The following is a 14,146-nucleotide window of genomic DNA, read 5'->3' on the forward strand; positions in this document are numbered from 1 at the left end:
GAAAAGAACGGATATCACATGTTTATGTACAAGCATTTATTATTATTATTATTATTATCATTATTATTATTATTGCATTAAAAAAAGAAGTATTTTAGAAGTTTTGTGAACCAAAAACGGGCATATTGTATAACAAATATTATAATAACTTAATAATTTAAATTGACCATAACAAAATCAATGCACTTGAAATGTCACCATCATGCATTTTTACAACCCTAACAATAAAATCATTAGGTTTAAAATGTATAGCACCTGTAAATAGTGCCTAACTATGGGATACTTTACAGAAGCAATATTCACAATAACAACAACCACAGCAGGCTGGGCTTTAAAGGATGAAGAGATTGTGCTAGTGTTCCTCAAGTAGGGATCATTTTAACCCCCGAAAGCTTGGACCATGACCCACAGCTGAACTCAGTACAACTTCAAATCAGCGAACACAACAGCAATAGGCCGCAAGGTGATGCCATTAAAACCAGCTGTATTAATATTGGGTGTAGCCTAAACATTATTTGGTCAATAATCCTGTCTCATCAAATGTGTTATGATGGATCAACTAACTTTTTCTAACAAATGTGTGTGCGTTTTTATATTAAGCACGGACAGGACCCTCAGACCCCAAGCTACAATAATATCCACCAAAAGTGTCCGTGTAGGCCCTCTACAGCACTGTTTACTCCACCACCAGAGTGAATCTGATAGTCAATGAGCTTCTACATGATGCAGTGACACTGAGCAAGATAAGAAAAGGCACCTTCAGAGAGGGAGGGGGAGTACAGAGGGGGTGTTTTACCTCCATTTATGCACGACAAAGCCAGGGCACTGCTCTCCACACACATTACAAGGCTGGCCTCTTTCTGGGTCATCTAGTGCAGTAGGCTGAGGAGAAGAGGAGAGAAAATATCGCAGCAGTATTACTATACCATAGGATCGTTTTCCGACAAGGTCAAAAATGCCTCACCTTCGCTAATCCATCTGTAGTGATGCCTAACATTAAAAAAGGCCATATCCTACAATTTTTGTGCATTTTAATTTTGCTAGTTATGTTTCTGTGGCTAGTTCTATTGTTACATGTCATTAGAGGTGGGCAATATTGCAAAAAAATATTATATGATGATATAATATAAAAATATATAATATAACACATAAACATTGTCACAATAATCTAATGTAATCTAATATATAATATAATAATGTAATGTAATGTAATATCCACAAAATACAGTCGTATTGCCCACTTCTATATGTCATAATTCATTTTGACATATATAATTGACAATTTCCCAACCTCTCTTTGCCCCTTATGCTGAATTTTAACTGTGAAACTTTCATGCTTTTAGTTTTTAGTTCCTTGAAACGTTTAGTTGCTTGAAACCTACAAGAAACCAAGTTGCACTTGAGTTGCATGATGTAAAGTTTCTTGCAACTCATTTAAAACTCAGTTGAAACAGTTGCAAGCGGCTTAATGTTGCATGAAACAGCCAATTAAAATGGCAATAACATCATGTGATTACAACAGCATATATGTCAAACTACTGATTTCACCAGATCAATGGACAAAGTGCAACCATATTGCCCACTCCTATATGTCTATAGGAGTGGGCAATATGTTTGATTATGACCATTCCTCAACCTCTCTTTACATCTTAGGCTGAATTTCCACTGTGAAACTTTCTGGCAATTTTAGTTGCATGAAGCTTACAAGAAACTAAGTTGCACTTGAGTTGTATAATGTAAAGCTTCCTGCAACTCATTTAAAACTCAGCAGAAACAGTTGCAAGTGGCTTAATGTTGTGAAACAGGTTGCATGAAACACATTTTGAACTTCGAACAACGATCTCAAACTCCAGATCAATGGATAAAATTCCATCATTTTGCCCACTCCTATATATCAGAATTCATTTTTGACCTAAATAATTATGACCATTTCCCAACCTCTCTTTGCCTCTTAGATTGAATTTCTATTGTGAAACTTTCAAGCAAGTTTAGTTGCATGAAACTTGCAAGAAACTACATTGCACTTAAATTGCATAATATAAAGCTTCCTGCAACTCATTTAACAGAGCTGCAACAGTTGCAAGTGGCTCAATGTCGTGAAGCAAGTTGCATGAAACCTTGGTGATGAACGTATAGTGCTTCTAGAGTGAAGCATCAAGTGCAACTGTTGTTGACTTGTTGATGTGCTTTACAGCACAGTATGACTTCCTGTTAACCATAAAAATAAACAAAACTTCATAGCACTGCAGGCAGCCTTTTTAGACAGCAGGTGCTGAAATCCTACTCCCCTTCATTCGTCACGCAGATATATGGACGCTAGATTACAATCATGATTTCTGTTGTTTGTAAATAAACGTTATGTAGTGTCCATTTGGGCGGTGTGCATGTACGTGAAGGGGAGTCCGATTAGGTGGGGCAGGAATTTCACTAGACAAAGTAGTTTTTAGAAACAAGTCTGTGTCCTTAATGAAGAGCTGGACATGGTTTAAACAGGTTAAGAAACATTTTGGGGATGCATTAACAGAAAAGATTTGGGTGACTATTGACTCTCAGTGATTGTTAGCAATGTTAGCCATGCAGCTCCAGTGTTAAACTAAAGAAATAAAATTTGGACACTAAAAACGTCTTGGCCAATACACTACATACATGGTAAGTGGCAAATTGCATCGATTTGTTTTTCACTGAACCATTCCTTTAAGACTTTTGATGTTGTGCTGTTTATGTTTTGGAAACTTGATCAATCCAGAAAAAGTACAAGTTCAGAAAATTGGACAATTCACAGTGTGTCAGTCAATAAAGCACTAGGTATCTCTTAATTCCTAGCCATTAAGGTCAGTTATCTGAATTTTAGCCCCTTAAAATCATATCAGAACCATAATAAATCAGTCAGGCTGCACAGACACGCTGGACCATTTGAAAATCTAAATGAACTGGACGATTACATCAGCAAATGAAACAGTGTGGCTATCCAGCTGCAGAGACATGACAGTCAACGGTCTATATGACCAGACAGAAAGTACCATCATCCTCTAACATCCACTCCTCAACAGCCCCATAGCAACAGTCTCAAAGTTACCCACCACCACACGCCCTGCATTATTCATGCCACACTTTTGTTAAATAATTGATTTGGACAATATGCAGCGCAATGACACGAGCACAAGCAATTGCAGGGCAGAATCTAATAATGACCATCATAATTCTGACTTACTTCCTCACGAAAGTGACTTACTATGCCATTATTCTGACTTACTTTCTCATAATTATGACTTACTTTCTCATGAAAGTCACTTACTATGCCTTTATTATGACTTACTTTCTCATAATTATGACTTACTTTCTCATAATTATGACTTACTTTCTCATGAAAGTCACTTACTATGCCTTTATTATGACTTACTTTCTCATAATTATGACTTACTTTCTCATAATTATGACTTACTTCCTCATGAAAGTCACTTACTATGCCATTATTATGACTTACTTTCTCATAATTATGACTTACTTCCTCATGAAAGTCAGTCACTATGCCATTATTATGACTTACTTTCTTATAATTATGACTTACTTTCTCATAAGTATGTACTTAAGTACTATAAGTACTTTCTCATATTTCTGACTTACCATGTCAAGATGATGACTTACAATTTCATAATTATGACTTAATTTCTCATAATTCTGATTTATTTTATCATAATTATGATGTAATTTTTTTATATGTATGACTTAATTTCTCATCATCATGCCTTACTCTGTTACAAAAATGACTTACCTTCTCATATAATGGCCTCTACTCACGATTATGACATTTCACATTATTGTGAGATAGTAAGTAATACTTATGAGATGCTAAGTCATAATTATGAAAACACACACACACACACACACACACACACACACGCACAGACACACATCTTCTAAGCCGCTTCTCCCTCAGGGTCGTGGGGGTGCTGGAGCCTATCCCAGCGGTCAACGGGCGGAAGGCAGGATACACCCTGGACAGGTCGCCAGGCCATCGCAGATAATTCTGAAAACTTTCTCGTCATTATGACTCAGTCTGCTAAACGGCTGTATGGAAATGGGCTTCAACAGAAAGGAGCTCATCTTCTTGGAGAATGACTCTTTCCTCTGTTTAGCAGCAAACCGACCCACAGAAATGAGCTTGCAGCAGCAGGAGAGAAACAGGGCAGAGCTGAAGCGAAGCAGCGCTGCACGTTCCCGCAGAAGTTCTTCCAGAAAACTCGCTCATTTTATCTCTCCGGCGAGAAGGACCTGCGTAAAAGCGGTGCGTAAAAGCGGCGCGCGGACCCGATCAGCGGTCAAACACGGCGTTGCGTTTACTCACCGACCGGCTGGAGTTTCTCTTCTTAGAGCTGCGAGTAAACATGACCGCGAGGGGCTGGACTAGAGCTGGACTCTGACTGGAATAAAGTTCCAGTGACCGATCAACGAGCGAGGTGGTCTGCGCTGGTGGAGCCCGAAGCGTCCCGGGCCATCACGGTTTGTTGGGGGAATGGTGGGGGCTGTGTTGTCCCGCCCGTATTCAGACAAGCCCCGCCTCCTACTAGTTCACGCTCACTGTCTCGCGAGGAGGGGCTCTAATAAGCGATCTTAGTCGTCTAGAAGGATGGATAAAGTGTGCAGATGAGATAGTTCTCCCAGGAAACGCGCTCCAGGAGCTACTAGACCAGTTCTGGCGCACGCTGAGGTGTCAGGATAATCAGCCAATCAGAGGGAACGAGGAAGGACGCAACTAGCCAGGCTTGGCGCAGGAGGCGGGGTTTGTCCGAATACGGGTGGGAAAAAATAACATGGACAGAGTACTTCCTCATCCCACCTCTTTCCTCATGTCAGCCAATGGCGTTCCGAATACACCTTACAAACTTTCAGATTTAATTCAGGGCGTGTTTTAAGTGTTTAAGTTTTACTTAAAAAATTTTTATAAAAAAAACAAAAAACAAAACATACTCTATATGGCCAAAAGTACATGGACACACCTATGAGCTTGTTGGACGGAAACCATGGATATTAATATTGTTTGCCCCTTTTTTGTGGCTATACCAGCCTCTGCTCTTCCGAGAGAGCTCTCTGCACGATTTTGGATTGGGAATTTGTGCTAAGTGCTGATTTAGTCAAGAGAGCTTTTGCGAGGTCAGACACTGATGTTACACTGGCTCGCAATCGATATTCCAATTCATCCCAAAGGTGTTCAGTGGGGTTGAGTTCAGCGCTCTGTGCAGGTTCCTCCACTCCAAACTCATCAACCCATGTCCTCGCTATGTACACTGGGGCACGGTCACGCTGGAACAAACTGTTTCCACAAATTGGAAACATAATTGTCTAAAATGTCTTTGTATGCTGTAGCATTAACATCACCCTTCAGTGGACGTAAGGGGCCCCAAACCCTGGAAAACAGCCCTAGCACATTATCCCTACTCCACCAAACTTTACTGTACTGTACATTCTGGTAGGTTGCACTCTCCTGGCTTCCACCAAACCCAGATTTATCAGACTGCCAGATAGAGAATTGTGAATTATCTCTCCAGAGAAAACGTTTCCACTGCTCCAGAGTCCATTGGCAGTGTTCTTTACACCCCTCCAGCCAAAACACTGTGCATAGTGATCTTAGGCTTGTGTGCAGCTGCTTAGTCATGGAGATCTTTTCCATGAATCTCCCAATGCAGAGTTATTATAACAATGTTGCTTAGACAGTTTGGTGAGTGATGCAACAGAGGATAGTTGCTTTGCACTTCAGCACTTGGCGGCCTCATTCTGTAAGTTTGTGTGGTCTACTGCTTTGTGGCTAAGCTGTTGTTGCTCCTAGATGCTTCTATTTCAAAATTACAGCACTTACAGTTGTCTGGGGAAGATGTAGCAGGACAGAAATTTCACAAGCTGACTTTTGGCAGAGGTGGCATTGTATGACCCATTCTACTGCTAATGTCCATGGAGATTACAATGTCGTTTGGAGGTGTGTCCACATAGTTTTGGCCATGTAATGTATATTTAAAAGAGAATATTCCATAGCTAAATATGATATCATATTCTTCAGTATCTATTTTGTCTTAATTACAGTTTGCATTCTTTTCAGGAGACCTGCTTTCAGTTTTTCACAGAAATCTGCAGGAATATTCTTCCTTTTTCAAAGTTCAGTAACAGGAGTTGGTTGCATTTGTTTCTCACAGTCCAAGCAGTTGCATAGTGCTGAGTTGTCTTCTCTAAAGCAAGAGTGGAGCTTGATTTTCTCGTCTCTCTCAAAGACAAAAGCTTTTAGTGCTGTTTATCTGATAGGGATAGATTTGGCGATCTGCCAGGTCTTCCAGGTGGCTGTTAGGTTGTATCTTTGCATCTTTTAATTATTTTTTGAGCTCCAGTTTTGGAAACTTTTATTTTTTCACTTATTTTCTTTTGATGTTCTGCTTCTTTTTGCAAGTGGATTATCTTACGTCTAGTAAGAAATATCTGTTAATGTATAACATGTACTTCATACAGCTTCATATAGTGATGTAAACCCGATTTGCATGCTTTTGTAAGCTCCTCCCAACTATGATAACACTGGATAAGACTCTATTCATTTCAGTGGTACTTCTAACTGCTATGCAGTGGCAGGGGAATTCTCAATTAAGTTTCCTGTTAGGTAATGCATTACCCGCTCCACGACAAGCACTTGCTATTATTTCAGAGGAGAATAGGCTTTAGCAGGATAACCAGAGAGGGCTCAGTGTAGTCTAGTAGGCTTGCAGTCTCAAGGGCCATTCTCTCAATGGAAAAAAACCCTTCACTTCTCAGATCAGGATCGTATTCACATCTCGGTGAAGCAGCTTCCATAGCGCAGGCCTGCCTTTGATACTTCAACTGCTATGCTAAGAATACACAATAACATGCATTCGTTTAAACCAATAGATTCTAGAAAACGCAAATGTACACAGTTTTTGCCAAATATAGTCTAAATATAAATATAATCTGCAAAACATTAGGTGTCCAAAGTGATTAGTTTTGCACTGGAGCTTCGAGACTTATGTAGCTAACAAATAATGGAATCTAATTAGCATAAAATTAAGTTAGCGTCATGCAAAGTACATGACTAAATCATCACACAGCCTGCCTCAAACCGTGTGGAGTGGATTAGTAATCGAAAGTAGACTTGCTTATGTGGGTTCTACACTTTATGCCATACTATTATCTATAAAATGAACAGTATGTGAAATGCTAAACAGAAAGCAGCAATTATTAAGTTTCCTTTGAACAGCACTTAGTAATCGTTTGAAGACTGAAGACACCAATTAATTCAGTTTTGAACCAGTTTTTTTTAATTAAACGTCTTCAGTTGTGCTGTTTTGGCGCTACATAATGCAAATGTTGCTCCAAAATGTGCTTATATCTTTAAGTATAAATGGTGCTTTCACAGATACCATGACAGATGCTGTACTTTGAACTTCACGCTGGTAACAATCTGGATGGTCATTTTCTTCATTGGCCCAGATCACATTGTCCACTATTTTCATAACCACCAAGAAAGACTGGATCATCAGACAACAACACAGATTTACACTTTGCATTAGTCAATTTCAGATGAGCTCAAGCCCAGAGAAGTCGGCAGCGTTTCTGGACGTTGTTGCCTTATGACCTCCTGTGTGTAGTACAGACTTGTTTTTGTGGATGCAACAACAAACAGTGTTCATTGACTATGGTTTTTCTAAGTATCCCAGATATCCATCACAGTGGCATGCTGGTTTTGAAGGTGGGACTGTCTGAGGGATTGATGATCACAAGCACTCAGTTGTGGTTTCCAGCCTTGCTCTTTACACGCAGAGATTAGTCCAGATTCCCTGAATCTTTTGATGATTTTATGCACCGTAGAGGATGCAGTATTTAAATCCATGCAATTACTTGGTGAGGAATGTTTTTCTTAAACTCTTGGATTATTTACTGGTGCATGTTTTTTGCCAAAGCGGCAACTAGACCATCTCCTAGATGCCGCTTTTATACTCGTATAAGATGTTTAAACATTTCTAGTCTTTAATTGTATTGAAAACGTCAATGTCAGAGTGATCATATTTTTACAAAAACAATTCATTTCATAAGGAAATTAATTGGTATGAAAATTGTTATTGTCATAAGGAAATAAATATGGTGACTTTGTACTGTTTTCATTTCAATACAGGTTAAATAAGATTACAAGATTTTATATAAGATTATAAATTATTGCTTTATTTGGGGCAGTGGGTAGTGCTGTCGTCTCACAGAAAGGAGGGCCTGGGTTCAATTCCCCGGCCGGGCAACCAGGTTCCTTTCTGAGTTTGCATGTTCGGCCCGTGTCTGCGTGGGTTTCCTGACACAGTCCAGCCTCCAGGTGTGAGGGAATGTATGTGTGTCTGCCATGGTGTATCCTGCTTTCCACCCAGTGACTGCTGGGATAGGCTCCCCCTGTGTGTGTGCTTTATTTGGATTTTAAATTCAGTCTCACCTTTTTTGGATAGGAGGTTTATTCTTAGCATAGCTAAAGCCTCTTGCAGTTAAGTTTGTCTGTACTTTTGTCCATACATGTAGATAATGGTATATCATACAGTGCCAGGAACCAGATGCAGTGTCAGAAGCCATTCCTTTTTTTTGAGAGTGACTATATCTGCAGGCTTACACTGACATGGAGTTTCTGACTTAAAGAAAACCAAAGAATGAAGAAGAAAGCAAAGATAGGCTATTGGCTATTGGAAAATGGATGGATTTTGGCATTGTTTATTGCATGGGGGTCTCTCATGGTCCCTATTAAAAAGTGCAGTTAAATGTGGAATGAAGTTCATGTCGAACTGCGGGAGAGGTAGAAATGGTCCCATGGGAAAGCCCAGGCCGGAGAGACGTGAAAGGCTGGAGCTGAATCGCAAGTGAAGTCATTCCTTTAATCTTGAGGAGAATGTCTGGGAATGTGTTTGAAAATCACCTGGGCTGCATACACACCATTCCTCGCCTGCTTTAAAAAGCCTCGTCTGTGCTTTTTATGTCTGTTTTTTTTCTGCCGTTACCATTTGTGATGGTGATAAGCCTGGAAATAAATCAATACCATATAGACGAATCAATAACGTGGCACAGGTAAACATTGGCCATCATTGTTTTGATCATAGCTATTCCTTTTGAGCTATAACTAACTAATAATTAATCAGACCACCCACAGAGACTCTTCTGAACCTGAGGGCTGATTGCATATTGCATCTGTGTTATCAGTAATGCAAAAATTAATTCTGCGATAATGACTCCAAACAATATCTTAAGGCCCTGTTATTTTCTGTGGCCCCATAAGTGAACCCCCCCCACACACACACACAGGTTTTGGGCCCCAGTTTGAGACTTGTATGTTTAAACCAGGTTTGGGCAAAAAGAGTTTCAACGTGCGCTTTCAATAACAGTTTGGAAAAGAAAAATATTGAAGCTAAACTACCGGTCCAAAGGTTAAGAACCCATCTATCTTTCCATGTTCATGGATTTTTATACAGTCTCAATGTACTCTGAAATGAAAGCATAGAACAAATAAAAAAAGTTAGAGATAAAAATAATAATGGAATTGTTTTAACAAAACTTTATCTACATTTTTGACTCATCAAAGTAGCCGCCTTTCTGTACTGCATTTCACTGCAAAACGCTGTGGTAGCCCATTTGGTTCAGAGTTGCTAGTCACCCTGTGTAGGTCTCCAACTCTGGATGCACCAAAGGAGCCCCAGACCATCACGCCACCTCCTCCATATTAGTAGGCTGGTGAGGAACCGTCTTTTCACCTAACAAAGACCCGGTTAATCGGTCCATAATACCGTCTTCCAGCCTCCACTGGTGGTGCTAGATAGCTTCTTATTCTGCCACCTTAGCAGCAGCTTTATTACCACTTGACCTTCAGTTGCAGCTGAAACTTTTCTTCACAGCTGCTTATTTGGACCACTGTTAAGGTGTTGTCCTGTGAGTCACGCTGCTGACTCTCAGAAACTTGTCTTCTGATTCTGTTAGGCTTTGGGTCTGCTAGGCCTCTTCCTGACAGAGTTTCCAAGTGCTTTTTGATGGCGTAGTGAACTGTACTCAGGTCGTCCTACAGAAACTTTTCTATCTCTGCATAGGTGTCAGTGGTGTTACCAATCCTCACTGGTGTTACACATAAGAAAGGTAACACCACAGACAGTAACACCAGAGACATTTTTAATGAACAATGCATTTTACAAAATGACTGCTGCAGAGCTTTAAGCCACATGTTGTCAATCATGGAATATCCAGTAAAATATGTCCTTTAATCCATTTGTATTCTACAGGGAGATTCACTCGAAAGAGGCCCTGAATATTCTGTAATAACTCTCGCTAGGGCAAAGCAATCTGAGTGAAACAATGTGCAGTGTGCTCCTCAGTATATGGAGCTTCGAACAAGCCGGGATGCCCCTGCATCAGAGATATGTGGTAGGCGCCGGACAGCCGTCGCAACGTTTAACCTCTGTTTGCAACCACCCCTTCAAGTGTCTGGCAGATAACAGAAATTACTTCCATCATCACATGTAATGCAATCGATTACACACAAGTCAAGATATGTAGTGTATTTTTTTGGTTGGGATTGCTTCATCCTAACGGGAGTTACAGCAGAACATTTGGGGCCTTTGTCAAGTGAATCTCCCTGTATTTTTTCACCATCACCTAAGAATAAATTAGGTCAAACCAGTGATGCCAGCTATAAGCTTCATATGAAATCATGAGCTAAAAGAGAAAAATTCTGATAAATGAAGTGGGCTTACCCTGTGCTTTTGTTCATAGATCCTCAGAAAAAAGGTAAAAGGAACTCACGTGATGTCATCAGTGTGATTTCTATTTCAAAATAAGAGACTTTTTGTTATGCAGTAACACCAGTGACACCACCACTCCTAGGGACCACAGCTTTCATTACATATTTTATAATATCAATTTGCCATTTGTTTTCTTTATGTCATTTAAATCATATATTTTGTCGTCATGTATTGCAGTTAAAATTGCAGAAAAGCGTGTGCTTTTCTTCAAAATGCACTCAGCATTCACACATGACTGTGGGGACGAGCTCTTCTGTGGTGCTTGGAATTCTATATGATTGATTAAAAAATATATTGCTAAATTGAGGCTCAAGAAGGTGTAACTGCTAAACATATTGTTTTATTTAAAAATCTAAATAACGTTCGCCTATAAAGTTATTGATTTTGAAGATTTTGTTATATATAGATATATAGATATATGTTATATATATATATATATATATATATATATATATACACATACTGTATATACAAGATTCAAGAGGTTTATTGTCATATTGTAACACTGGGGAGCGAGGAGGTGGATGCTTACGCTCAGATAAATGACTTTTATTAAGGGCAAATCCAGAGTCATGGTCATGACAGTCCAGGTTCATATAGCCAGCACGGACAGATTGAGGGACAGACATACAAACCAAATACAAACAAATCCAATCTATACAAGCAGCACGTCAGAACAGGCTTACAAGCAACTCAAACACCAAACAAAGACCAACAAAGACCAACGCAAACACGGGGCTTATAAAACAGGGATAACGAGGGGCAGGCGGTAAACAGGTGGCAACAATCAGGGGCAGAGTTATGAAACAAGGGGGCTGGACTAAAAAGCACATGGATGAAAAAAGTAAACAAAAAGCACATGGACAAGACTGGGAAGTAAACACAACACAGCACATGGACAGGACTGGGAGGGGCCAGTCGTGACACATATGCAGGGCAGAACAGGCAGTTACACTGTACAATGAAATTCTTACTTTGCTGTTTCTTCATTCACCAAATACAATCTTAATATAATCCTAGAAGAAAATAGAAAAAAAAGAAAATAGAAGAATAACACTTAAAAACTATAGTGAAAAAGTACATATATATATACACTAAAAACAGTTAATCTAGTCACTAGAACAAGTTTAGATGTTTCCATTATTTACAGAAAGCACTGATATGATGTAAGATGCCAGGTGGCTGGTGCCGCTCCGTAGTGCTCTGTAAATGCACCCAAAGTGTTAGCGAATAGCGGTTGTATGCTAACAAACCACATGTAGCCATTATATCTGACTCACTTGTGAAGATACAGTGAAGATCTAACTGCTACAGAAGGAAGCCTGCTGTGGTGAAGCGCCTGACGGCCAGTGAACTCACTGGAGTCTAAAATGGAATGAAAAGCTTGACCACCAGTGTTTGGCTGAGAAAAGGTGATTGCAGCAGGATTGTGGGTAATCAGGTCTGCAGGTGTTCCTTTTGAGTAGTTCAAGTTGCAGTCGTGTGAGCCAGGGTATCCATAGTGATGGTAAACATGAGTCGGCTCAGGTGACCCGCGGGCCTCACCTGCAGCAGGTACCTGTCCCAGGATCAGCTGACTGACACTTCAGCTACTGCCGCCTAAGTAGAGGAGCATCTGCAGGGGAATATACTGCCAACCAATTAAAGCTACAGTTCAGCCAAAGGCACATTTGCACTGGATATATCAGGCTAATGTGGCTAACAAGCAATTACCCAGACTTATTTATAATGAGCTATGATTGGATGTTTGAAATTAAGGGGTGTGGTTTAGTGGTTTAGTGAATGATGTGCTTGGACTGGATCATAAAAGTGCATCATATTCTTTAGGATTTCAAGGAAAATGTAGCTTTTACTTTCTTACTCTTACTCCACCAATTTCTCCACAATTCAGTGGTTGAGATGTAAACAAAGTCATTCAGAGTGGTTTGATTTGAAATGGGTCACTGTAGTGAAACTCCTGACTGATTTCTTTGCAGTGGTGGTGACAAGAACCAGAGGTCTCGATGTCTACAACACAAATTTAGCCATTTCATTTTCTATCCAAAACCACCAATGAACCTGTGTGTGTCTTATGATTTTTTTATATATAATAAATGTGTTGAAAAATGCATTTGGACCCCAAATCTATCTAGAACTCTTATAGAACAAAGAGTAATGTATTAATTAGCATTTTGTGTAATAGCTTTCTTTGAGGAATCTTTTAGAGGCATTAGACGTCTGGTTCCCATCACTACCACTGTAAACATTTCTGAGTCTGTAAGCTTCTTGAGGTTGGAGTATTTCCCATAAAACCACTCTGAATGACTTTGTTTGCACATTACCAATTTAATTAGGCAGAAATTTAGAAAAATTGGTGGAATTCTCCACCAATGTAAGTGCAGTAATGAAATGAACCAGCGTATGTGGTTTCTGACCATACAACATGTTATAAACATGGACAAAATTGGCTTCTCCTGTTTTGAACTTCTTTGAATGTGTATCTTTAATCTGATCTGCTGACCTGCTTTACTAGCACTGACATTTCTTTGGTTGTCATGCTGAGACTAGAATGTGGCAACTATGAAGGTGTACCTAATAAAGCGGCCGGAGTGTAGACTTAAACACTCTCAAACTAAAGCTGACAGTCTGTACTTTAACACTGTAATCAGTTTCAGAGCCAGACTGCAGAGCCAAAACAATAAAGCCTGTCACCCTCCAGTTACGCACAGGCCACACTGCGCACCATCATGTATTCTCCAGGATATTAAAGTAGACAGAGCCACCGATAGGAGGAGACTTGTGCTAACTAGACAATATAGTAACATGCTGTTTAATCTGATGCATATTCATTTTGCCCCACAGTCAAAACATTGGTTCAGTATTCCTCGTGCTCCTGCCATAAATAGACTGTGACAGGAAGTCAGCAGCATGGCCTTGAGCCTGCAGTGAGCTACTGTAGGTCTGAAACAAAGGCCTGAGAAATGGTGCCATACACAGTGGCGTGAGGAGGCTGAGCATCGCTTCTGCTCAAATCACCTCAAAATGCATGTGGCAGATAATATTTGTAGTTTATGTACAGTAATTTACAATGCGCACATCTCGATTTCAGTAGGGAGAAGAGGTAAAACGCTAATGAATACAGAAATCAGCAGAAATCTGCGCCACCTGTAATAAACTGACAACAGTAAAAAACCAGATGTTTTACTGTATAAACTTAATGTGCTCTAACACTTAATGGCACTTTAACACTTAGTCCAGTTTTACAGTGCCTTGCTTGTGACAGCCTGTATAATAAAAATAACACGTGGCCATGTCGTATTAATGCATGGGAATGACATCCTAATGCATTGCCATGACTTAAA

General features: G+C 39.8%; 1 protein-coding gene across 1 annotated transcript in view; it reads right to left on the reverse strand.

Moving 5' to 3' along the window:
• prickle2b (prickle homolog 2b) overlaps nt 1–4,513 on the reverse strand; it is a 163,213-nt gene extending 158,700 nt beyond the window's left edge. Inside the window, exons 1-2 of the mRNA XM_037532429.1 lie at nt 4,346–4,513; nt 797–882 (exon numbers count right to left, since the gene is read on the reverse strand). Coding sequence (XP_037388326.1) covers nt 797–882; nt 4,346–4,387 — 128 coding nt within the window. The 5' untranslated portion in view covers nt 4,388–4,513. The remainder of the gene's footprint in view (nt 1–796; nt 883–4,345) is intronic.
• Between the last annotated feature and the right edge of the window lie 9,633 nt (nt 4,514–14,146).

Source organism: Pygocentrus nattereri, chromosome 21 (genome assembly GCF_015220715.1).
Source record: "Pygocentrus nattereri isolate fPygNat1 chromosome 21, fPygNat1.pri, whole genome shotgun sequence".
In the NCBI taxonomy this organism is placed as follows: domain Eukaryota; kingdom Metazoa; phylum Chordata; class Actinopteri; order Characiformes; family Serrasalmidae; genus Pygocentrus; species Pygocentrus nattereri.